Raw genomic sequence first — 24047 nt, 5'->3', positions numbered from 1 at the left:
CCTGTACTCGAACATGCACAGGGCTAGGTACCTTACCTACTAGGTACTGTACCTTATGTGGTACAGGGTACGCGCAAGGGTGGTATTGTCCGTTAGTCGGCAGTTCTGCAACCCCCTCTGATGCAGGGCGCCCAGGGCGGGAATGCCCCCGTCTGCCGTTACCGCAGATACCAGCCACACGCGGTACTCGTCCTGCGTCAGGGTACGGGGCTTGTACAACCAACGACAAGCCCAGCGCCTCAGATGAGAGACGGGAGTCTTGCAGTCTTTTGTCTACCCGGATCGGGAATTCCCAGTGTCTTCTTGCGGCAAGACTGTGAAATCTGCTCGTGGTCAAAGAAGGCTTGGGATCAGGGCCTCTAGAAAAAAAAAACGTTGGCCCTCTGGTGAGCCTTGTGGTGATATCAGTTCTCCCTCGGCAGCAAAGTATCGGGTACCTGCTTATCGACAAGCTCTGTGCCCATCACTTGTACGTGGAACTACCTAGGTAGGTACTCGTACATCCTGTAGAACACAAGGGCGGGATTTCGTCACACGGGCAAACACCTGCGCCTGTATGTATGTACTTGTGCGACCAGGGATCTGCGTCACGTTCAGACCCTTGGTCGAACTTCAGGTATAGTATCTGTACAGTACTTCGTACTACAAACACACTCGTACGCATACAGTAGATAGGTAGGTAGTCATACGCAGGAATTCACTGCCAAGGTGCCTTGCAGCTCGGTTGCTCGACAAATCTCACTTGGCAACACCTTGTCCTGTCCTGCTTTTGTCTCAGCACCTCGAGCATGTGCGCAGAACTTACATGCATATCATCCCTGCTGCTTTAGCGCCATGTCGACGTCCAACGCGGAAAATGTGTTTTTCCTGCCAGCCTCAAGCCGGCTGAGTTAATCCACTAGCGGACTAGCGTCTTCACTGTGCACGCACCCTGGCCAGCATCAAGCCAAACAGGTGGAATTTCGAATCTCGAACTCACAAGTCACTTCTATACATTGCCATCTTGACCGTGATTCCTCAGCATCAGCACATCAAGATACCAAAGATCGAACTCACCACCGCACGCGCATAGCACCCCTACACGACCAGCCGCTGCCCGACGCGATCCAACACTCGTCACAGCACCGAGCGACGGCGCTCAAACGCCACTCCAGAGGCTCTCCTCGCGCTGGGGGATGCTCTTGAGCCCAACAGCCTCGACTGCGACAAACCATGGCGAGCGAGCAGAACTACGGCGTCACGCCACCCATCTCAGTCACACTGCCCACCGAGGCGGAGAATCGCGCCAGCGATGCCCTCCTTGAGGAGCTCCGGCGCCAGAAGACGTTCGAGAGCCCGTCGGATACCGAGAAGCGGCATGTCAACCACCCTGCGCTGCACCCCCTTGTGCTCCTCCTCACTAACCAGTTGAGCTGTACAGAAAGGCCGTTCTCAAGTCACTGCAGGAGATCTGCAACGAATTCGTCCGAAAAGTTGCCAGAGAAAGAGAACCCAAAAATGACATTCTCATCAAAAACGCCAGGGGCAAGGTCTTCACCTACGGTAGCTTCCGCCTTGGTGTCTATGGGCCGGGCTCGGATATCGACACGCTCATCGTCGCGCCGAAATACGTTACTCGCGAGGACTACTTCAACTACTTTCCCGACCTGCTCGTCTCAATGGCTCCCCCAGGGGCCATCACCGATCTGACCGTCGTCAAGGACGCCTTTGTGCCCATCATCAAGTTTGAGTACTCCGGCATCAGCATTGATCTAATCTTTTCTAGAATCATACAGAAGCAGATATCCCCCGATTTTGATAGCCTCAAGGACTCTAGCTTGCTGCGCGGCCTGGATGAAGCAGAGCTGCGGTCCCTAAACGGCACCAGAGTGACCGACGAGATCCTCGACCTAGTACCCGAAAAGAGCACGTTCAGGCTTGCGCTGCGAGCCATCAAGCTATGGGCACAGCGCCGGGCTGTGTACGCGAACATCATGGGCTTTCCCGGCGGTGTCGCCTGGGCGATGCTGGTGGCCCGTGTCTGCCAACTGTATCCGAAGGCCACCATGTCCGTCATTGTCAACAAGTTCTTCTTGGTCATTGGCCAATGGCGCTGGCCACAGCCCGTGCTGCTGAAGCCCATTGACAGCGGTCCTCTTCCTGTTCGCGTTTGGAACCCAAAGGTATGTGCGGCACTGACTATATCCGGAATTCCTTCTTCGTCATCTCCCGATGCTGACCCTCTTGCTACTCGCTAGGTCTACAAGGGCGATTCGTTCCATCTCATGCCCGTCATCACCCCCGCCTATCCTTCAATGTGTGCGACGTTCAACATCACTCGATCCTCGATGACTATCATCCAGCGCGAGCTGCGCCGTGGTCTGGAGATTTCCGAGCAGATCATGGTGGGCAAGCGGCCGTGGAGCGACCTGTTTGTCAAGCATACGTTCTTCACGTCAGGCTATAGATACTACATCTCTGTCATATCTGCCAGCAAGGACAAGGAAGCGCACAAGATATGGTCGGGATACGTCGAGTCCAAGGTCCGGATGCTCGTACAGAAGCTGGAGCAGCACCCTTCCATTGCGCTGGCGCACGCCTTCAATAAAGGATACGATCGACGACACTTGTGCAGAAACGAACAGGAAATCGGCCAGGTGCAAGAGGGCAGTCTTGAGTTTTTGATCAAGGACGAGGACGAAAGCAAGCCTAACGGAGCAGTCGTCAAGACCGAGAAGGGGGAGGGCGATAACAAGCCCAACGGGGCAGCCGTCAAGTCAGAGAAGGTCGAGGACGGCAGCAAGCTCAGCGATATACCCATGAAAGCCGAGAATGACGAGGGCGAAAACAAGCTCAGCGAAGTGCCCATCAAGACAGAGAACAAGGATGGTGCTACAGAATCCGTTTTCCCAGTCGAGGTCTACACCACTACTCACTATATCGGCCTCGAGCTGGAAGAGGGTATGTTCTCTTCGCACCCAACCCCCTTTCCCTTGCCCTATCTTCCACTGCCTCTCCTTGCCATATTCTGAAGCCACCCATGTTGTGTGATGCTGATCTTGCAGGCGCCAAATCTCTTGACCTATCGTATCAAGTCGATGAGTTCAAGGTACTGTGCACTCAGTGGAAAAAGTACCAGGACGACCTGGAGCACCTGGTGTCTCTAGGAGTGCAACACGTTCGCAAGTAGGTCTTTGCGGTTTCCCCCCTCCCCCTTTTGTTAACCGATAAGGATATGCACTGATGTCGGCAAAAGCTTCAACCTCCCAGACGACGTCTTTGAGCCCGGTGAAGTGAAGCCTCAGAAGAAGTCGAGCGCTAAGAGCCTGGCAAATAAAAAACGAGGCGCGCCAGAGGTAATTCCATCGCATCGACTCTGTCCCCCACGCTGTTGGGCTGCGATGACCCAACTCCAGCCTCGTGTCGAGCCGGAGAGCATACTGACTAGTTGACAGGACAATACTCCTCCCGCGAAGAGACAGCAAGCATCAGTTGCAGCCGTCGGCTGAGAAGAAGCAGATGCGATTCGTGTCCTCGGGCCTTTTATCCGTTTGGTCAAGTCAATTCCTAGCATTTCAAGCTGACGTCAAGGAATCGGACGCCTCTATTACCCCTCCCCCAAGTCGTAATTCTGGCTGGATATTGACCAGCAGCTCAACCATGCGATCTCTGCAGCCCGATGGCTTTCCAGCTTTCTTAAAATTCCCATTTCTTTTCCCTTGATCTTGCATTGTTCGCTCTTTTCTTCTACCTTGTTCTTTTTCCTATTTCTTTACGTATATCGCCATCTTCGAGGCAGACATTCGAGGTACATAAAAAACAAATGGCGCCTAATCTGATATTAGCAGGACGATGAGAGCTGTAACTCGCGACAGTACCGCCTCACACCGCATACTCTTTACGAATCCGTAGCGAAACTTCCTTCGGTCGTATAAACATTGACACAGAAGTCCTCTGGGACGTTTCTTTTCTTCGTGTATTCAGTTGCGTTCCTTAGTCATTACTTGCATTTAAATCCATCTGAGGGGTTACATCTAGATAGATTTGGCTTGCTACGAATGCAATACAATTTGAGACATTGAATCCTGGTTTCCAAGAAAGAACCCGTGAGCATGTGTGAGACAGACGCTAGATATGATATCACCTCTCTCTCCCCACAGGTCATGATCAAACAGAGTACTTTCTGCGACTTGGTACGCCCCAAGCGCCAGCTACTCCAACCATGCCGCGTTCCCAACCCTGTCTCGATGAATGAGCTTTTCGCATGCGACCAGGTGCTTCTGGGTGTCTTTCGGTTCGAGTAAACCTCGTCCTTGTAGTTCGTCTTATATTTCATAGGTGAACAAGCGTGGCGAGACCAAAGGGAGAATGGAGGAGAAGGACTACCTCTCTCAGTCAGATGCAACTCTCATCAGAGATCGTCATCCCCCGAATCACTCCCGCTCGACCACTCATCCTCATACGCAGCCCCCAGCTCCGCCAAGCCGTTGACCAAGTTCTCCCGCTCCTCGAGCGAAATGGACGGCGCAACCTGGGTGCGCAGGTTCCTCATCCTGTGCACGATGGAGCCGTCCGACGTCAGGGTGGTGTGCACGGGGATGCTCTCGCGGCCTTGGAGGTCGTAGTTGTATATTGAGGGGAAGCTGTCGAGGAGGGGGTATAATAGGGGTGTTTGATGGCTAAGTGAGTTCCCCCGGTTGTGTTAGCTTGTGAACAGGATGATACCCAAATTGTTGTATAGGACCGAGTAAGTTGAATCAGAAGGGAGAAAATAAGGAGATTAAGGGGGAAAAGGCTTACTTTCGAACAACTGAGCTTCCGATAATGGGACGCTGTTCCGTCATCGTCACATCCCCCGACTCGTCTCTCGCCCCCTCCGGCCTGCGAACAGACGACAGCCGGCCAAAGGCCCGCTCACTGCCGCCGCCGCTGCTCCCCAGCCTGCCAGCGCCATCCTTCAAGCTCCCAATTTGCGACAAGTCCATCTCCGGCCGCTCCCCGGCGTCGACGGCGTGCGGCCCAACGCCCATCCTCATGTTGGCAAGAGTCTGCCGGCCAGAAACGTTCAGACACTCGGCCATATCAGACAGCCCCAACGGCCGCGACGACCCGCCGCCGAGCCGTAGCCTGGACTGCAACGACGCGCTCTCCGTAGCCGTCGCCAGCAGCGCGGAGACATGCCACGGCGAGGCGCTATCGACGGCTATGCTCGCCGGAACAGCCCGCGCACCATCAGGCACGCCCAGCGGCACCACCATGGACGCCTGCGCGCACGCCGAGTTGAGGCTCAGCGCCGTGTTGGCCAGCCTCACCCTCCTCTTCTCCCTCGGGACGCCCGCGACGGGGCTCTGCACGCCCCAGACCCAGACGCACGTCTTGGGATGCTCGTCCCGCAGCCGCTCAATATAGGAGCTCGCGAAGCCGCCCCAGGCGTCGTCGAGCGAGGCGTACACCTGCACGCCTTGCATCTGGTCGCACTCCTCCACAAAGGGCCGCCAGTCGCGGTCGACAATCTCGTCCTCCTTGTCGAGCGACTCGAAGAGCTCCGCGCCCGTCTCGAAGCGCTCAAACGGCATGATGCTCGAGTTGAGCTCAAAGTCGTACAGCTGCACCAGGGATTTGGGGTGGTAGTAGACGCGCGAGTAGTCGGACCAGTAGCGCACGTCTGACGCCTGGAGGGCGCTCGGCTTGAGCCCTGCGTCGAGGGCTTGCTGGTAGGTGTTTTGCGATAGGGGGGTCTGTCTGTGGACTGCCGGTTGACCTGGCCTGTTCGATGTAAGCTTGGATCTAGGGGAGAAGATGAGAAGAGGCACCTCAACGGCTTATATCCAGAGGGATTCGACAATCGAACAAGCTCTCTCATCATGACCCTTGTACAGTTCAAGGACTCACCATAGAGAAGCCAGAGCAGCATCCTGGCCCGGCGCAACCTCATACATGGGATTGACCTTTTTCAGCGGCCCAAAGCCGCCCTTTAGATCATACACGACCGCCCGCGGCAGAAACGTCTCCGATCCATCCTCGCCAATGCCCGGCCGCCAGTGAATGTTGTGATCAACGAGTGAGGTTTCGTCCTCGGCGTAGGTGAAGTAGGACTCTTGAGCGTTCCAGAAGTGAGTGGCGACGTAGTTGCTGAGGTTGCCCAGCTGGAGAGTGACAATCTCCCGCATTGCTGTGATGGGTTTTTTTCTGGTTTTATATATATAACGGTACTTGGGGGAAAGGATTCTTTCGTCAATTATGAGATTTGGGGCGAGATTATATGAGAATATATGGCGAATGCTTCTCCCACTTGAGTGAGTTTACAGGGTATTACTCAATTACACATGGTGGTTTGGATTTTATGAGGGCATCAGATTTGGTGGTGAGTATTAGTCAGCAGTCGATGTTGAGCGGATCACCAACCAACTCGGAGACGTCTGGATACTTGTGTAAAGCGAATGATGATAACGTGGTATAATCCACATTCCCCAGCCAAGATGCATGAAGGGATATTGCTCAATCATCTGGCAGACAAAAGTCATAGAGAGTATGAAGAGTAAATTACAATATATCTAGACACATATACCGTCCACCTCATGACCATTCATGACATCTCATGCAACTTGATTACAACTGTCGAGGCATCTTTTACAGCTCACATCATACTGCCTGCAACAAGTGAGCAGCGAATGTCCCTTTTGATGAGAGTAAAAAGAGAAAAGGAAAGAGAATAAGAGGAAGGGGGGTTTGGGGGCACACAGGCTTGGACGTGAATATGCTAAAGGAAAGGAGCAAGCAAGTAACGAAGGAAAAAAAAGGCCTCGACAGTAACATCACCTCATAGACACCTCATCACCTTGAAACCAGCCCGTCTGGCCGAACGAGCCATGATGTGAAATACCCAATGACGCCGATGCTGCTGACAAGCTCAAGCGTAAGCCTGCTGTTGCACCTGATCTGACCGGCCAGCCCCAAAAGCCCCAGCGGGTCCTGGTGATGAGACACGACTTCCTCACGCTTCGACTTCTTGTTCTTCTGGCGCCTCGACGTTTGCTTCACCCTGGCCAGTGGCATGTTCATCGTTATGCTGGGCCCAAACAGCTGCATCGGCGTCTCGCCAAGGCGCTCGGCCTCGAGGCTCAGCCGCAAACTCTCGGCCCAACTCGCCATCTCCAGAGGTCGATGGTACTGCTCGGGGAGGAACGGACGACCCCAGGAAGGGGTGGAGAATGAGTACATCTCCATCGGCTGGCGGCAGATGAGAGCCGATTGCGACGAGGAGCTAATGGCTTTTTGTCGCCGCCACTGCACGCACTTGAGCGAGGCGGAGTGCCGGAGCCTTGCGCTTCCGTCTGGTGACATGAGCTGCTCGACCAGCTTCTTGAGATCCGTCGAGACAAGCGGACGCACATATTCCGAGTTCATCAACACGCTGGCATCCATCACATCGTAGTCAGAGTCGGAAATGCTCGAGACGGCATAGACATCAGAAGCTTCAGAGGCTGCTCCAGGGGCACTAAACGAGAAGTAGGCAACGTCCTTGTCACGCAGGCGGTCATCGATGTTTTGCTTCGAAACAAGGGCCTCGCGGCTGTCAATCTCATCCGCGCGGGCTAACAGGGGTATCACGTTAGTTGTGTTTTGCAGCGCTCTGATCGTCTCGATGTCTGCAGGTTCGGGTCCTATAGGCAGCAACGTATTAGAGATTAGAAGTACTTGGCGAGTATTGAGTAAGCGGCAGCCGCACCTGTATGTGGCAGCAGATACAGAACTGCATCAACAATGGGCTCTGTCCCGTTGCTCAGGAGGTTCCACAGGTCGCCGTCACTGATCGGCCGGTGCAGCAAGGGGAAAAGCTGCGATTCGATATACCGGACAGCCGGATGCACGCCGTCGGAGCCTCGCTGTGAGGGGCAGTCCACGAAACAGAGGTTGCGGTCAAGCATCTCGTCTACTGCTGCTGAGCTTCTTCGCCTCGGGGCAAGAGAAGGGTCCAGCTCGGCTCTCCACCACGGGTAAGGGCGCGTGCTGGCATAGACTTCCGACACTTGGCCCTTGTTCTGGTTCGTAACGGGGTCAACATGAACAATATGCTCGCTGCTTTGCGCTATGGCTGTGATGAGCGTTGATTTCCCGATGCCTTCATTTTTCATTTCTTTGGTTAGCATAGACTCTCCCCCCCCTTTAAGCTCATCGCCACAACGGGAAACATACCCTCTGCGCCAGTCACCAAGACCTTGAGCTTCCCCAGCGACTTTCCCGTATCCGAAAAGGGCCGGCGCCGCGGTACCGTCAGGCTGGGCATGATGAGCTGTGGCGTGTGGTTCTCCGCAGCGCCATCCGTGGCATTTTGAAAGAGCCCGACGCCGCCCTGGTGAGGCCCGATGAGGCTCAGCGACGAGCTGATCCGACTGGCGGACATGGAGGCGACGGGCGAGCTCATGGGCGAGTCGGTCGAGCTGATGACCGACTCGGGCCCCGAGGTCCCCAGGTTGACGGGAGTCATGGGCCGGGAGAGGTCGTGAGGCGTTTCGCCGCCAGGCTGGGACGAGAGAGACGGTGAGGGCCACGAGATGGACGTCGCGGACGACATGGTCGAGCGGTGGCTGGTCCTGCCGCCCCGGAAACTCGCCTCGTGCTCGCTCTTGTAGGGGAAGCGCTGGGTCTGGAAGCTCATGTTCAAGTCGCCCAGGTCGCTGATGGATTCTTCGGTTCCGACAAAGTACGTCATTGCTGGCATCGTTGCATTCGGCGTCAAGCTGTCGGGCCGCCCGTGATGGGCGGAGGCGCCGCCGCCGCCATTTGGAACCGGTCGCATGCTGTGCGCGAGTGTCCGGCAGGGGATGAATGAATCTGGGCAAAATCGAGGAACGGGGAGCTTCTTGGACGAGGGGAAAGTGAAGAGGGCGACGATGAGCTGACGTGTGATTTGGAGTTGATATCGTTGGGGATGGATGGCCTTCGGGCGGTTGTTAACGCGACAGCGCAGTTGTTAGCAGGAGGTATAGGTATGGAGTACCGTCTCACCGAGTACAGGCCAAGTAGATGTGGCGGGCGGCGTGGTGGAGAGGCGCGACCGCGGAGAGCGGGGAACGACTTCCAGGTCACCTCCCGCGTCGTACTCCATACCTGGCCGTTAGTCCAGAATGGCGCCTTTGGCAGCGGATGTAAGTCGTTGAATGCTATAAGTAGTGCTGAGAATGCTACCTATACATGGATAGAACTTTGATATTCCCTCATGTCTCCAGTTTATTGTTGGGACCCTAATACTCACTTCTTCCTCATGGCTCTATGAAGGAAATGATCGGACCACTTTTTACTTAGAATGTATATTCAAAGTCCTTTCGTGATTCTGCTCCACGCCTTGTGCCCGGGGGACTGACCAAGGAGCATTTGATCGCATCCCTGGAATGCAGCGCGACAGCTGCAGCCAGATATGGCTTATCGGGTTATCTAATCTAAGCGCATAGTCTGTATTCGTGACCCACTATAGCGGGACAGCCTGATCCCTCTCTCTCATAGGTACCCGAGTCCTATTAGCCTTCCTTTCCCTTGTGGTGCTATCAGCTGCCAACCTTTTAGGAGCGACATCATATTTTCCAGTATTGGCTCATCTCTAAGCAAGCAAACCAGCTGTTTATTCATTTGTTCCTTTGTTTGTGAGAGGTAAAGACAGGACATAGACTCCGCCGAGATGGACGGCAAGAGGCATCCTAGCTCGTTCCAGCAGCTGGAGAAGCTCGGAGAGGGCACATACGCAACTGTGAGTTACGCCACGGCATCACCCTGTCGCCCAGAGGTCTCGTCGACTAACCGCCGCCGATCCGCGCGTTTCTCTATAGGTGTTCAAAGGGAGGAATCGCCAGACTGGAGAGCTCGTCGCTCTCAAGGAGATCCACCTCGACTCGGAAGAGGGAACACCGTCGACGGCGATCCGCGAGATTTCACTTATGAAGGAGCTCAAACACGAGAACATTGTCGGACTTCACGATGTTATCCACACCGAGAACAAGCTGATGCTCGTGTTCGAATACATGGACGGCGATCTGAAGCGATACATGGATACCCACGGCGAACGTGGCGCGCTCAAGCCTGCGACCATCAAGTCCTTCATGTACCAGCTGCTCAAGGGCATCGACTTCTGCCACCAGAATAGAGTGCTGCACCGAGACCTCAAACCCCAGAACCTGCTTATCAACAGTAAGGGGTGCTTGAAGCTCGGCGACTTTGGCCTTGCCCGGGCCTTTGGCATCCCCGTCAACACCTTCTCCAACGAGGTCGTCACCCTGTGGTACCGTGCGCCGGACGTCCTGCTCGGTAGCAGGACGTACAACACGAGCATCGATATCTGGTCAGCTGGTTGCATCATGGCTGAGATGTACACTGGCAGGCCCTTGTTCCCCGGCACCACAAACGAAGACCAGATTGTCAGGATATTCCGCATCATGGGCACGCCTACTGAGCGTACATGGCCGGGCATCACGCAGCTGCCCGAGTACAAGCCGACCTTCCAGATGTACGCGACGCAAGACTTGCGCAACATTCTACACGCCATTGATCCCACCGGCATCGACCTGCTTCAGCGGATGCTCCAGCTTCGGCCAGAGCTGCGCATCAGCGCTCACGACGCCCTGCAGCACCCGTGGTTTAATGACATCGTCCTACAGCAACAGCAGCAACAGCAGCAGCAACAGCAAGCAGCTCTGCAAGCTCAGGCGCGGAGCTTCCAGCAGGCGGTTCCGTCACAGCCCTTTGACAACAACTACTAGCAGCAGCATTGGTGAATTCTGCGTTGTGTCCAGCGTCCCAGGATCTTGCAGCGCTGGCCATGCACAGTATAATTACCTGGTCAAACTTGGCGGATATCATCCGTTGTGTGTGAAACGAAAAGAAACAACAGCGACTTGTTGATTCCTTGGCTGGCCATCAAAGTCAGCACACTTTGCGCCATACATTCACAGGCCCTGCATTTGCCCTCAAGTGTGAATCGTCATGGGTCTGGCTACAGTTTCGATTTTGCGGCGACTCTGGGCTCTTTTTGGCGGTGGTTGGATGATATTGCTGATACTAAAAGCTCATCGGCCATGAATTAAAGGGGGAGGGCAAGACGAGATATCCATCTTTTATTAAGAAAGCAAAGCAAGACAAAAACAGAACCTACAAGAATTGTTTGGACTTTGCATTCATCACAGACACGAGGAACCCTCACCTATTGACTCTGTAGCGATTGGATTCAGTGTCTATTGACCAGACTACCGTCTACGGGGCTCTTGAATTTACGCTTGTTCGGCTCCTTGGACCACGTCTCGGCAAGGGCAGCTGTTTCATCTTCCTCGGGAGCAAATCCCATGCTCAACCGGAGCTTCTGAATCTCGTCGCGAACCGCCTTGGCCACATCGACCCTGAGCTGCATTGCCTCGGGATCGTTCTTCAGCAGTTCAGGGTCCCCGCTCTTCTCGACGAGCCGCTTCCACGCACTGCGGTAGTGACCAAACAGGCTATCGGCGTCGGTTGGCTGCCCAATCATGATGCGTATCCGCTGTCCGATGCGTGGCAAGAATCGAGGAAAGCCCCTGTCCTCGGGCATGATGTTTTGCGTGCCGTGGATGAACATGGGGACAAACTCGGGCGCCGGGTCGCTTTCGAGAATCAGGCGGGAGACGCCCCATTTGAAGTATCGCAGGGTATTTTCGGGGTTTTGGTGGCAGCAGGCTTCGGGGAATATATGGACCCAAGCGTAGTGGTTGGCCGCGAATGCAGATGGCGAGACGAAGCAGTCGGAGCCGGTGGTAGTAAAGGTCATGTCAGACGGCTTGACGACGGACGACGGGCTGGAGAGAAGCTTGATGGCCTGGGTAATGGTGGGCTGGTACAAGCCGCCGTTTGGCGAGTGCCAGAGTCGGTGCGTCGGCAGCACCTGGCCGTAGCTGAAGAAGGCGGAGAAGAAGCGATTCTTGAAGCAGATGTCGTGGGCGCCGAGCCCCCACCGCAGGTTCTCGGGGTCGACGGCGTAGCGCAGCGGCAGGATGCCCCAGATCAGGGGATCGTCGAGCCTGGCCAGTTAGCAGAGAGTCGAGCAGACGGGATGAAATCAACGGGGCGCGCTCAAGTATCGAGGTGGCATACACGGAGACGTGGTTGCACACAGTCAGCAGGCCGCGGTCTCGCTTCCCGCTCCTGCGGCGGTCGAGCACGCCCAGCAGGTTGTCCAGGCCGGTGACCTCGACCTTGTTGAGGCCGTAGAGAAAGGCGCGGGATGCGGCGCCGACGGAGCCCATGACGGCCACCGAGGCCAGCCTCCAGGGCGCGCCGGGGCGCGATGCGGGGGTTGGATTCGACATGAGCCGCGGCTTTGCTCTGCTGCTTTTCAGCTGCTACTGCTTCGGCTGGGGAAGAGGGGAGAGCCGGCTCCTGGGTCCATGCCAGACACTGACGGAGGAGGCCATGGTGGTGAGAAGAGACGTGTAAGTAGTAATAGCACAAGTACTAGGAAGGTCAGGTATGGAGCAGATGGGGCCTCTAACTTTTTTTTTTTTCTTGACCTGTTCCTTCCTTATTTTCCCGCCTTGGGTCCCAACAAGCGCGGAATACCTGCGCACTAATAAACCGGCCCCTCAAGGCACTGACGTCTGGTGGGGGGGCTGCCAGCTGCTACAGTTATTAGTACCTCGTCCACTAAACTGCCCCTGATGCAGTGGATGGCAGTCCGCTAAACACGCCCTATCCCGGCCCGCTGCGAGCGCTGGAGCGGTCAATGCGTGCACCACAAGCGCTGTAGAGTGGGCGTGATTGGACGAGGCAGGGGGGCTGTCTGCTTGTTTTGGTACTAGGTAGCCATTGCACAGACGGCTAGCCTTAGACGGGCAACATTTACGTCGCAGCTTTTACATGTGCCTGTAGAATTCCAGGACTTTTTTTGCTGCTTCAATACGCCTACTTCATAAACCTCTGTAACCATCGACACATCCGTCACTTTGGTCTCTGCTTGTATACACGCGACGGGACAGATCATAATCACAATGTCTCATAGTATGTTGTTACTTCTCTCACCATTGACCTACAGTAAGGGCCCAGACACATCTAACAACCATTCTGTTACAGGCAAGCGAAACACGACCCGTCCCGTCTTCACCTCGTACGAGCGCGAACAGGCCAAGTCCAACTGGAGCTCCAAGTCAGCCCAGCTCAGCCGCGACTCCTTCCTGCCCTTTGGCTTCTGCAGCCTGTGCCTCGAGGACGCCCGCGAGCCCGTCGCCTGCCCGCGGGGGGACATCTTCTGCCGCGAGTGCGCCCTGGAGAACCTCGTGGCGCAGAAGAAGGAGCTCAAGCGGGCCGAGAAGGCGCGCCAGAATGCCGAGCGGGAGGCGGCGAGGATACGGGCCATTGAGGACGAGGAGGAGCGGGAGCGGGCGATTCGCGACTTTGAGTTGACGCAGGCTGGGTTGACGACGACGAATGGCGGCGGTACTATAACGAGTAGCAACGCGAGCAATCACAGCACCAATAAGACGGGCAAAGCAACACCAACAAGTTCGAGTGCTGCTGCGGCGGAGAGCGCAAACAAGCAGCAAGATGCCGTCGTTCTTCACGCAGGGTCCAAACGAAAGTTCTCCCTCGACGCGGACGAGCTCGACCGGATAGCAGAAAACGACAAGGCAAAGGCCAGGAAAGCCATCGACGACGAAAAGGTGAGAGATGACAATCCGGCGCGCCGGCTTTCCCCATGTCCCGTCTCAGCAGCCAGCACAAGCATTGTAGCTAACCTCTTGTCGCTCTCATGAACCAACAGGCCGCCAAACCGTCACTGCCCTCGTTCTGGACACCCTCGCTCACCCCCGACGTACAAAGCAGCGGGCTGGCCCCCGTTGCCAAAAAGACCAAGACGGCGCCGACGTGTCCCGCCTCTGCGGAACACGACCCTCACCCTTTCTCTCTCCAGAAGCTATTGACCATTGCATTTAACGAATCCACAGACTCGTCCACCAAGCAGTCTATTCGGACGTGTCCCTCGTGCCTCAAGACGCTCACCAACGCCTCGAGCCCCGTCATGGCAGAGAAATGCGGCCACGTCCTGTGCTTCAGCTGCGTCAAGCAGTTTCTGCTCCCCTCGGAAAAGGCGCAGGCCGCCGCCAAGGAAGAAGCCGCGTCGCATATTGCGTGCTTTGTGTGCAGCGCCCCTGTTGCCGTCACCAGCAAGCCCGTCAAGGTCTCGAGCCCAAAGGATCCTCTACCGACAGGGCTGGTTCGGTTAAAGTCGGAGGGGACGGGCTTTTCTGCTCGCGGCTCAAGGACCGTGGAGAAGTCGAGCGTTGCGTTTCAGTGCTGAGAGGGTTAACGATCACTCATGGTCCTATTGCAGTGCTTTCGGCGGTTCAGATGCAGCGTTTTGCGTTATGCCGGGCCGTTCTTGGATAGACTCCTAAGGCCTCACCCTGTAGCACAGGCGTTATTCGGCCAACAACGTGTCGAAGATCAGCACCACAAAATCTAGACTCTCATGTCTCATCAACATGCTTATCATGAGAGCGGCTTGAGAAGCCAAGCAGGCGAATGGCACGAGCAGCTGGTTCCAGCTCAAATCAACTGGGCAGCCAAGCGAGTCGCGTTGTCACTTGGTCGGTTTGGCCGCATAACTACGGGACAGCTCTGCATGCTTGGCCTCATCTCCATATCAGCGAGTGCTCTCCGAGGGTTGTCTGTAGAGGCGCAATCTTGGCAGGACGAATCGGAACGAGCCAAGACAAGCAAGAGGCCCCATTCTGGCCATCATACGGCAAGGCTACTCAAGAGACTCATATTCGAAGCCTCTGGTGTGAGCTTCCAAGGTGCAAGAGATAATGGAAGCTGCGTCAATCAGATTGATTGATACGAACCAAACAGGACGACCGAGCTCTGCGATATTGCTGGCTAGAACAAAGAGATTACAATCTATTGCATAAATGCATTGAGCATGTCTCGAAGAGCAGACAATAGAATTTACCATGAACAACTCATACCACACACGACAATAGCCTGTTAATCACACGGCTTGATGTAGAAGAACAATAAGACTCGTATTGTATTCAGTCTCGTCTCTACTCATCTGAGCTGTATCTGAGCCCTTCTCTTGTCGTACCTTCAAGGTATATGTGTGTATGCTCAACCCCAAACAAGCAATCTATGCAAAGTAATGTATATACAATATCAAGTATGAAGAAAGCCCGACAAGAAGTAAGCAACGAATACTCCAATTCCCACTGGTACCAAACGCCGAGCCCCTTTGCACAGGGTCAGAGAAGAAAAAAAAGATGTTAAAAAAGGGGGTTCAGCCCTTGTCATTGCACTCGTGATAACCCGTTTCCTGACCCGTCCTTTTGCGTAAAATGGTATATACCCAAAACAATAGACAAACAAAGCTGATGAATAAATCAAACCAAAGGTAAAATGCGAAGAAAAAGAGAAGAAAAAAGGTAACAGAAGCAAAATCGCCTCACATCCCCTATCCGTACCACCAAGGGTTGTAATAGGAAGTTCCCAGGGAAAAAGCGGGAGAGGGTAAAAAAAGGGAAAAGAAAGAAAGAAAGAGTGTCAAGTCTCTCTCTCCATCTCAACAGAGAAAAAAAAAACATCGTCTCTACGCCCGACTCGCCACCGAGGCCTGCCTCTGCGGCGGCGCAGGCATGCCGAAACTCGCCTGTCGCGCCGACCCCGGCATAGACATTGACTCCACGTCAGGCTCACCGGGAGCGTCTTCGTTATCGAGCAGCCCTGGGTGCCCTGGCGGCAGTCTCTGGGCGCCGAAGCCCGTGACCTTGAAGATGTTGGTGCGGCCGCCGTTAGTGGCCATCTGCAGCTGCTCGTGGAGCCTCGCCAATTGATACTGCCGCTTGATGGGGTTGAAGACGGGCTGGGGTATCAGGGGCTGGGGATTCCAGTTGGCCAGGGCATTCATGACGGCGCCCGTCTCTTCATCGGAATCTACTGGGCCATTGTTGGCGTCGTCGTCGTCTTCGAGGGGTGCGTTTGCATCCAACGCGGCCTCTGCAATGAATGGTCAGCCTTGTACATTCTTGGAACGTAGCCATAACACGTAGCCATGAAACAGAGGTGACATACTCTGCTGCTTGGCCTGATTCTTTTTCTGGTATGCGGCCAGAAGCATGTCGTATGGTAAAGATCTGCCCGAGACGGCACGTTTGGCTCCCATGGAGTGGCTCTTGCACGTCAAAGAACGTGCACACGGCTGTCCATTGGGTAGCATGACACCACACTGGCGCTCTACATCGACAGGTCCTGTAGTGGGAAATAAACGAGTCAGTAGACTATCCAAGTCAAAGAGCAAGTATAAGCAAAGTGATCTTTCAGCGGCATACCTTTTGGCTTGGGAAGCTTGGCCTTCGGCTCGTCCTTCTTCTTCTTCGCCTTGGGCCCCTTGTCGACCTCGACATCTGCCTTGCGCTTCTTGCTGGCCTTGTCGTCCGGCTTCTTGCTGGCGGCCTTTTTCCCGGCCTTCTTTTCTTCCTCGACCTCACTGTCTTCGTCTTTCCCGTCGGCGTTGTTGTCGTCGTCGTTCTTCTTAGCCTCTTCCTCTCTGGCCGCTTCCTTGGCCCGTTCTCTCGCTTCCCGGGCCTCCTTCTTCCGCTGCGCCTTCTCCTTCTTGACCTTGAGGCACTGCGCAACGTGCGCCTTGGCGGCCGTCTTCAGGATGCTCTTCTTGCAATGCTTGCACTGCTGAAGCTCGGGGTTGTCCTCCAGGGGTCGGCCGGTTGCAAAGGTCTCGCGGGATAGGTCGTCGAGCTGGTTGACTACGGGGCCTGGGGAGACGGGGACTGACGGGGTTGCGCTGCTAGACTTTTTTTTCTCTTCTTGCAAAGCATCAGCGTCGGACTCAGTATAATGGTTCACTTCTGTTTGGTGAGCATGGGGTAAAAAGGGACCATGGTGACGTACCGTCTACCACGCTGCCATCCATCCAATTGCCCGGCTTGTTGTGCTTCGGCACCGACCTCTTCAGCTTGATGGTCGCATTCTTCGAGTCCTTTTTGGAGGCGACTTTGATGGTCTGGTCTCCGCCTAGAAGCACAAGTCAGCACGAGCTCTCCTTCTTTCGCATTTCAGGACATGGTCATAGCCAGGGCCGCCCACCTTTGCGCGATTCTGGGTCTGGCGCCATGGTTGTCGCAGCGCCCCCGCGATAGTATCAGTATGTGTGATTTAGGTCGCGCAATGTGTACGAGTCGGGGCGGTAATTGGTACGAGTACGGCAATGCGCGACGGCGGTCGGAATCTGGCGGTTGATGGTGGGTATAAGTTGGAGATGTGAGCAGTGACGCCGTACCAGGTCGCGAGGCTGATGTCCAAGCAACCCGACTTCACGTGTCTTTGGTGCAATAGGCATGGCGACGGGGGCGGCAACAACAATGTTCCGGGTGCTTCAGCGGCCACTGACCCGCTGTAGGCTGTAAGGTTTAGTGCTGGACAGCTGAATACCCGCTCACTGATTGATTGCCCTGATGCTCTGATTAATCAGCTACAGCTTGAATGTCAATGAATGACACCTTATTGTTCTCTGGGTACAATAAATTCGACAGCATCTCGTCAACTTCGTAAAAGTAAGAATGGCCGAATGTGAAGACACGGTGAAGTGCAATCAGAGTACTAGTACGACTATGTGCTTGATCAACGGCGCATCTGCCGTCACTTTATGGCACTACTAGTACTTAGCTGAGGGTACCTGCAGTCCTGCACTACGAGTGCCTGACTGGGGAGACCCCGGCTGCAGATATGGAGTCTCCCCATGGGGTCTCAATGGACTCGTCCCTTTTTGCGCAAGTCCAAGTCGAATCCAATGTGAATCACTATATATATCTACAGATGTATTCAAGAGCTTCAAATCGACAGTCACTTATTCAATCATGTACCATGTCCTCAGAGGTGCAGAAGAGGGCGTGTAGGATATACATAAATCGACCGTCCAAAAAACAAAAACCCGACATCATCGTCAGCTCATCGTCGGAACGTGCATTTCACGCCATGCCTTGTAGATCCGATCTCTCATTGCCATGTGGCCAAGACTCCGCTGCGACCGAAAAGTTAGCATGTGCAGTGAAAACATCATTCAGAATGCATCGCATCGAGGGGTTCGTATTAGCAGTACATGATGGTAAAGCAAAACTCACCGGATGAAACGTCTTGCCGTAATATGTAGGCACATACCACATCGAATTCTCCGCCACAACCCGCCCGTCTGCCTTTCGAAGCATGGGGTCCCTCTCAGCGGCCATGGCCATCATACACAAGGCCAGCTCCCCCCAGTCCCCGGACGTCTGTGCCGGGTCGAGGCAGTTCTCCGGGTCGATTAGTGGAGAGTCGGGAGGCAACAGGGCATCTTCTGCCACGAGCACCGACTTCTCCGCGCTCGGGTTGTTGTCCAGGCCGCCGACAAGGAAGAACCAGGTCTCGTTTCTCGCGTAGTCGGGCTCAACGACGCCTGGCTCGCAGAAGCGATGCCCCTCAAAGGCCTCGTCGTAGTCGACAAAGAGGACCCGGGGCTCGGCAAAGGCGGCGTTGATGGCGTCGACTGAACGCCGGATCTTGTTGTTGACGTCGACAACCATGTCGTTCATGCGCTGGCGAAGCTTGCGCTCCAGCTTGGGGCCGCGCCACCACATGCCAAAGGAGTAGTCGTCGCACTCGTCCGTATCCGCGTTGAAGAAGCGCGCATATCCCGTCACGGTAATGGTGAACCACGGCCTCTTCTCCCAGCGGACGCGGTCGAGAATCTCCATGATGACAAGTCGAAGACGGTTTTCAAAATCCGAACTGGCCATCTGCTCGTCGGCGTGGCGGAGAGCAGTCTCGCAGGTGCCGGAGTAGAAGCTGTAGAATCGGAAGATGCAGCTATTCATGATGTCGAAGAAGCCCAGGTCGTTGCCGCCAATGGAGAGAAGAGCAAAGTCGGCCGTCGAGGTTGTGTTGAAGCCATCGATCTGGCTGCGCTCGGCCCCGGTAAGCATGTCACCAACAGTAGAGCCCGTGCAGGAGAGAAACTGAAAGGTTGGGTCGTGGCCCCCGTCCAGACTGCGGTGGAGGTCGCGCTGCACCAGCACCGGGTAGGCGTTGGCACCGCGGCGACATTCATCTTCGGTGCCATTGATGAGGCCTGTGCCTATGCCGGCCGAGTACGAGTCGCCGAGGGCAATAAAGCCGGACGGACGGCTGCCTGGTCGACTGGGGAAGGGCGGTGCGTAGGGAGCGGAGGGTCGAGTGGCTGCGGACGAGTCTGCGACGAGTTTAGTAGGCTCGTCATAGGATACTATTATACACAAGTGAGACGCCATGTTACCTGGAGGAGGAGGTTGTAGCACCAGCTGTTCATTTTCAGGGCGATGCTCGTACGGCTGCCATCCACGGCCCTGCGCAACCAGGCAGAGACCGCGGATTGGAGCCAGCGCCAACAGCAGCAACCAGGTCGCAATATCTGGATTCCACGTCATGATGAAGACAAGAAAGATGAGGAAGCAAGTTTCGAATCACAAGCAGCAACAAGAACCAGACGCCGAGCATGCGGCAGCAAGGCGAGGTTGAGGAGGCGATGGAACTTCCCCGGCGTGGGAGCCGGGGTTCGCAACTTGTTGGGTCAACGCTGGCGATGAGGCTGTCTGAGAATCCAGGTGCGGTTCCGGGTATCTGGCGCCTACACGGCACAGGATATCATATGGAAGAAGATATACATGAATGGATGCCTTACTCCTCGGGTAATTTACATATCCCTTACTCTCTCTCGGGCGAAAGTAAGAAGGCGTTGGTGTAGATGCGATGCCGCCATGCGTGTCGTTGAATGACACGGCCAGACGGTATCAAGCTATCAACGCTGCCTGCCTGCCTGCCTGCCTGCCTGGAGCGACTAACAAGCCGGCCCTTGTTGGCGTCTTTTTGTTGGGCTCGCACAAGCTCATAGGCTGCCGCTGTTGCATGTGCCGCGTCGGCGACCTCCTACTTGCTGCAGCGACTGTAGCAGTCTATCGCCTGGAACCTGTGTCATGCCGTTTTAATGCTCCGATGCTGGATAGCCGGTTTTTGAGCAGCACTTGTTCGAGAGCTGGCTATACCGTTTGCGATGTTCACGGGACGAGTGGATAGCAACTGAAGGGTTCGCGCAGATCACATCACTGTTACTGTGAAGGATCTTAGTTTAAAGGACATGGTCGTGGTAGAGGACGAGATGGCCTCTGCGGTAGCACATGCTAACTCCTCGCGAGAATATTCAGATCTTGGAACGACGTCTGAAAGTCGATTATCAGTCAACAAGGTAGGTAACTGTACCAGATAACGCAAGCAGCGAACTTGACTCCGTATAAGCACATCCCCAGCCTGGATCCCTGCAACTCCGCCATGCCTGTTGTCTCCAGCAAAGAAACATGTGCTCTGGTCCACATGGCGATTCCATAAAAGCATGGGGCAGCACTTGAAACTCCTAGTACTTTAGGTAGTATTCGAACAACGATCAATAAGTACTAGGTAGATAATAACGAAGAACAAGCTGGAAGTCGGAGCGAACAAGCAGAGAGAAGCCGGGAGCGAGCCAAGGGAGTACAAAGCGCATGTACCTCGACGTGAATACGTCATTCACGTGCTTCCAGTTCCAGCGACTGCCCACATTGTTACGAGATGCTCGTCTCGTCTCCACCCTGCGACAATCTCGATTCAAGCACGAAGCAGCTTTGCGTCATCGCCCAAATGGCATCCTTTCCCAGCTTCCACGCCAACGACGGAGCTCCCAGCATGTCACTCGTGCCTCCCGAATAGCATCAGCAGCAGCACAGCTTGGATGGAATAGTATCCGATAGCAAGAAGTAGTTGTAAATACCTTAGTAATACTCGCATCAAGATGGCCCGCCATCAATTACCAGATGGTACCTCCACCAACACTTACACAGAACAACCTCAACCCCCCCTCCCTCCCCTTTGGCGTCATCGCCGTCATAAAGAGTTGTCCCTTGTCTTCCCCCAGTCCAGCCTCGCCTGCCATGGCCAACCGGCGAGTTGCAAATCCGGAATCTGGTTGGTTGGGTAGCCGATTGATTGTCCTCCACGGCTTGCAACACACCTTATGCGTCTAACAAGGTCGCATTCTCGGCATCGACGTCAGAGGCGACTCCAGCTCCAACTGCCCAGTTTTATAAAGGCAGTGCACCCTCTGCCTCGGGGCTCTTCCTTGCGTTCTCATTGAATTTCTGCCATGTCAACTTACCTTACTCTTTAACTTGATACCCATCTTTTCAAACTGCACAATTCGTACCTGACTCCAACTTTGCCACTGAATCCAAGTATCCCTTCCAACCTCTATCAACTACATCCAAGCACCGTAATCACACACACACGCGCGCACACACACGCACGCACAATGTCTACCATGGAAACCATCAACCAGATCGCATCATCCGCCGCCAAAGCCGTCTGGGGTGACGATCCCAACGCCGAGACTCACAAGGAACCCATTTCGGGCGCCACCGGCGACGTCTCCAAGGGCGAGCCCTACGATGCTGGCAACCTGGGTATGTGAAGCCCAACTACACCAACCTTTGGTGTAATATGTCTCGATCATTCGTCAACTAACGCCGAGACCAGACCCCGAGGAGCAACACAAAGTCGAGTCCAGCCTAAACGCCAGAAACGAACAAATTGACAAAGACGACACCCCCTCAGACCTCGCCGAGGGCGAATATTATGCCCTTTCGTCTTCCGCCAAATACAAGCCACTCCCTGAGACTCCAACCCAGGAACAACCAAAGGACAACACCACCACCACCACCACCACCGCCATGCCCCAGAACACCACTCAGCCTCAGGACATCTCCAAGCCTCAGGACACCATTCAGCCTCAAGACATCTCCAAGCCTAAAAGCGCCTCGACAGACGTGCCCGCAGACAAGTCTACGGTGGCACCCTCAGACGAACCAGCAGACTCCTCCGCAGACCCTGAAGCAGGCAAACCCCTCGACCAGCTCACCGGCAAGGGCCCCCGCCCCGTCGAAGAACTAGCCAGAGAGAACGGCGGGAACGCCGCCGCCGCGTCCTCTAACGACTCCGTCTCTTCTCCTCAGGGCAAGGACAACAAGCCCGAGCCCAGCGTCGAGGACAAGCAGGAGCACCAGAACGCCCACGAGGGGGATGCCGCCGCCGAGGCGACCGAGTACGTCAAGACGACGGGGCTTGCCGCCGATGGAGGCAACTTTGATGCTGCGAAGCCTGGTGCTGGGCGAGAAGCCGATCGTAGGTTCCTTCCCCATGGTTTTTTAAACTCGCTCATGGCATGATTCGCTGACAATCCGTTTACCTAGGCCTGATGGAGCAAAAGGGGCTCAAGTCAGCAGACGACGACGGCGACAACAAGGGCAGCAGTGGCCGCAAGAGCTCCGACTCGGGACACCACCACAAGGACAAGCCCAGCCTGGGCGAGCGCATCAAGAATAAGCTGCACCGGCACTAAATTGTCTCAAGGAGTCATGTTTCCCTTTACGTTGATACCTCTTGTTGTTTTCGGCATTTGACAGATTGTATCTCGGAGTACTGTATGAATAGTAATTTACCTTTTAACGGAGGCAAAATGCTAATGAGGATGCTTACCCTATAATCCCAACTCTGGATATTTGCACACATGCTCCCAACGTTATAATCTGGTTTGCTTCCCAGTCAAGCACATACGACCATAGGTAGTGGAAAACTCGGGGTCCCGTCTGCTCCCCCATAGATAAGCCACTAACCGGCAGATTAGTAGTTGGGTGGGTGACCACCAGCGAACACCGGCTGTTGTATGTTTTTTCTTTTTTTGCGTATACACCTCCATGATGGTGCTGAAGCTGGAGACATAGGGCAGAATACAGGTGTGAATGAGCACATACGACCATATCCACTGGAAAATACGGGATCCCGTCTGCTCTCCCAGAGTCAAGCCAGTGAGAGGCAGATTAGTAGTCAGGTGGGTGACCACTGGCGAACACCGGCTGTTGTATGTTTTTTCTCTTTTTTGCGTACATCTTTAATATCATACCGCAGCTGGAGATATAAGGCAGGATACAGTTCCAAGTGATCACATACGACCATATCCATTGGAAAATACGGGATCCCGTCTGCTCTCCCAGAGTCAAGCCAATGAGAGGCAGATTAGTAGTCAGGTGGGTGACCACTGGCGAACACCGGCTGTTGTATGTTTTTCTTTTTTTTGCTGTCTTTTACCTCGTTCTGTACTGCTTTGCAAACTCTTGTTGCTTATTGTCATGTTCTTGTGGTTCATGTGGTGGATGGTGAGGAAAAGGCAAGCAAGTGTTAATGTACTAGCTGAGAAAAAATGCCATGTCATGTGTAAGAACCTGCCTACTTTACCTACCTACTACAAGCTACCTACCTTATATGTTCTCAGATTGATTGACGACATGCCTGATCTACATGTTTCATGTTCTACCTTGCATTAGATACAAAAAGACTGCTCTTCTGGAGTGAAGCCAACGACATCAGACCAATCAACTGTGCCACCATGGTAGATAGTCACATCCATACGTGGAAATCATAGATACTTACTAACACACAACTATTGATATACTGCAACTGTATATACAAAGAAGAAGCCTATGGTATCCCTTGATCCTACATACATAAAGCATAATAGGTATGCAAACTCGAAAGAAGAAAGCCAGCCCACGATGCTCCAACTATCCAAGCAACTGTCCTCGAAAAACTTCTCAGGTATATCAGCAACATCAAAGTCTCAAAGGGGGGCAAGGGGGGACCTTCGTTCTACTCTTCCACTCTCTTTCTCAACTTTGCCTCACCTCTCTCGACATGCAGAGTACCCAAGAGAGTTCCGGAACCCCCACCCTATTCCAAATCGCTCAAGATCCGCCATCATCAGAAAGCGTCCCCCTGGAAACGAGAGCACGCCAACGCCACACCCATGCACCAAAAGTAGACAGAGAAAACAGGAGAAGAAAACAAAGAAAACACTAGAGTCTCAGCATCAAGGGGGGACTGGGGGGGAGTAAGATGTCCGCACTGCTGTGTCTTCTTCAAACTTCATATTTTGGTACCGATTCGTGGCTCCAGCGCTC

The 24047-nt window shown here is 54.5% G+C and overlaps 10 protein-coding genes across 10 annotated transcripts; 4 read left to right on the top strand and 6 right to left on the bottom strand.

Moving 5' to 3' along the window:
• Nucleotides 1–1212: 1212 nt before the first annotated feature.
• Nucleotides 1213–3488, top strand: TRIREDRAFT_70546 (uncharacterized protein; the record flags this gene model as incomplete). Its single annotated transcript, XM_006969658.1, has 6 exons — nt 1213–1359; nt 1425–2162; nt 2238–2940; nt 3045–3165; nt 3236–3335; nt 3435–3488. 6 exons carry the CDS (start codon nt 1213–1215, stop codon nt 3486–3488), a joined length of 1863 nt encoding a protein of 620 aa, XP_006969720.1.
• An 838-nt stretch (nt 3489–4326) lies between these two features.
• On the bottom strand, nt 4327–6233 carry TRIREDRAFT_124181 (Hypothetical protein). The gene is made up of 3 exons (XM_006969640.1): nt 5872–6233; nt 4780–5745; nt 4327–4658 (listed from the first exon to the last, which is right to left on the bottom strand). Exons 1-3 carry the CDS (start codon nt 6147–6149, stop codon nt 4391–4393), a joined length of 1512 nt encoding a protein of 503 aa, XP_006969702.1. The 5' UTR covers nt 6150–6233; the 3' UTR covers nt 4327–4390.
• A 262-nt stretch (nt 6234–6495) lies between these two features.
• Nucleotides 6496–8836, bottom strand: TRIREDRAFT_52701 (uncharacterized protein). The gene is made up of 3 exons (XM_006969639.1): nt 8176–8836; nt 7709–8101; nt 6496–7643 (listed from the first exon to the last, which is right to left on the bottom strand). Exons 1-3 carry the CDS (start codon nt 8777–8779, stop codon nt 6814–6816), a joined length of 1827 nt encoding a protein of 608 aa, XP_006969701.1. The 5' UTR covers nt 8780–8836; the 3' UTR covers nt 6496–6813.
• An 819-nt stretch (nt 8837–9655) lies between these two features.
• Nucleotides 9656–11085, top strand: TRIREDRAFT_124179 (uncharacterized protein; the record flags this gene model as incomplete). Its single annotated transcript, XM_006969657.1, has 2 exons — nt 9656–9724; nt 9804–11085. 2 exons carry the CDS (start codon nt 9656–9658, stop codon nt 10728–10730), a joined length of 996 nt encoding a protein of 331 aa, XP_006969719.1. The 3' UTR covers nt 10731–11085.
• Nucleotides 11086–11194: 109 nt separating this feature from the next.
• On the bottom strand, nt 11195–12302 carry TRIREDRAFT_70532 (uncharacterized protein; the record flags this gene model as incomplete). The annotated part of the gene is made up of 2 exons (XM_006969638.1): nt 11195–12014; nt 12088–12302. The coding sequence occupies 2 exons, from the start codon at nt 12300–12302 to the stop codon at nt 11195–11197; spliced, it is 1035 nt and encodes a 344-aa protein (XP_006969700.1).
• A 690-nt stretch (nt 12303–12992) lies between these two features.
• TRIREDRAFT_82425 (uncharacterized protein) lies at nt 12993–14287 on the top strand (the record flags this gene model as incomplete). The annotated part of the gene is made up of 3 exons (XM_006969656.1): nt 12993–13491; nt 13534–13649; nt 13751–14287. The coding sequence occupies 3 exons, from the start codon at nt 12993–12995 to the stop codon at nt 14285–14287; spliced, it is 1152 nt and encodes a 383-aa protein (XP_006969718.1).
• Nucleotides 14288–15574: 1287 nt separating this feature from the next.
• On the bottom strand, nt 15575–17113 carry TRIREDRAFT_112346 (uncharacterized protein; the record flags this gene model as incomplete). The annotated part of the gene is made up of 5 exons (XM_006969637.1): nt 15575–15981; nt 16057–16233; nt 16314–16847; nt 16891–17013; nt 17086–17113. 5 exons carry the CDS (start codon nt 17111–17113, stop codon nt 15575–15577), a joined length of 1269 nt encoding a protein of 422 aa, XP_006969699.1.
• A 1252-nt stretch (nt 17114–18365) lies between these two features.
• Nucleotides 18366–19148, bottom strand: TRIREDRAFT_31227 (uncharacterized protein; the record flags this gene model as incomplete). The annotated part of the gene is made up of 1 exon (XM_006969624.1): nt 18366–19148. A coding segment is annotated over one exon (783 nt), but the record flags the coding sequence as incomplete, so codon positions are not given.
• A 2086-nt stretch (nt 19149–21234) lies between these two features.
• On the top strand, nt 21235–22510 carry TRIREDRAFT_124177 (uncharacterized protein). Its single transcript, XM_006969655.1, has 3 exons — nt 21235–21497; nt 21571–22215; nt 22284–22510. Exons 1-3 carry the CDS (start codon nt 21347–21349, stop codon nt 22430–22432), a joined length of 945 nt encoding a protein of 314 aa, XP_006969717.1. The 5' UTR covers nt 21235–21346; the 3' UTR covers nt 22433–22510.
• A 130-nt stretch (nt 22511–22640) lies between these two features.
• TRIREDRAFT_43398 (uncharacterized protein) lies at nt 22641–22805 on the bottom strand (the record flags this gene model as incomplete). The annotated part of the gene is made up of 1 exon (XM_006969627.1): nt 22641–22805. A coding segment is annotated over one exon (165 nt), but the record flags the coding sequence as incomplete, so codon positions are not given.
• Nucleotides 22806–24047: the final 1242 nt, after the last annotated feature.

This window comes from Trichoderma reesei, assembly GCF_000167675.1.
Source record: "Trichoderma reesei QM6a unplaced genomic scaffold TRIREscaffold_37, whole genome shotgun sequence".
Lineage (NCBI taxonomy): Eukaryota > Fungi > Ascomycota > Sordariomycetes > Hypocreales > Hypocreaceae > Trichoderma > Trichoderma reesei.
The sequence above is the reverse complement of the archived record's forward strand: the minus strand, read 5'-3'. Positions and strand labels throughout refer to the sequence as shown.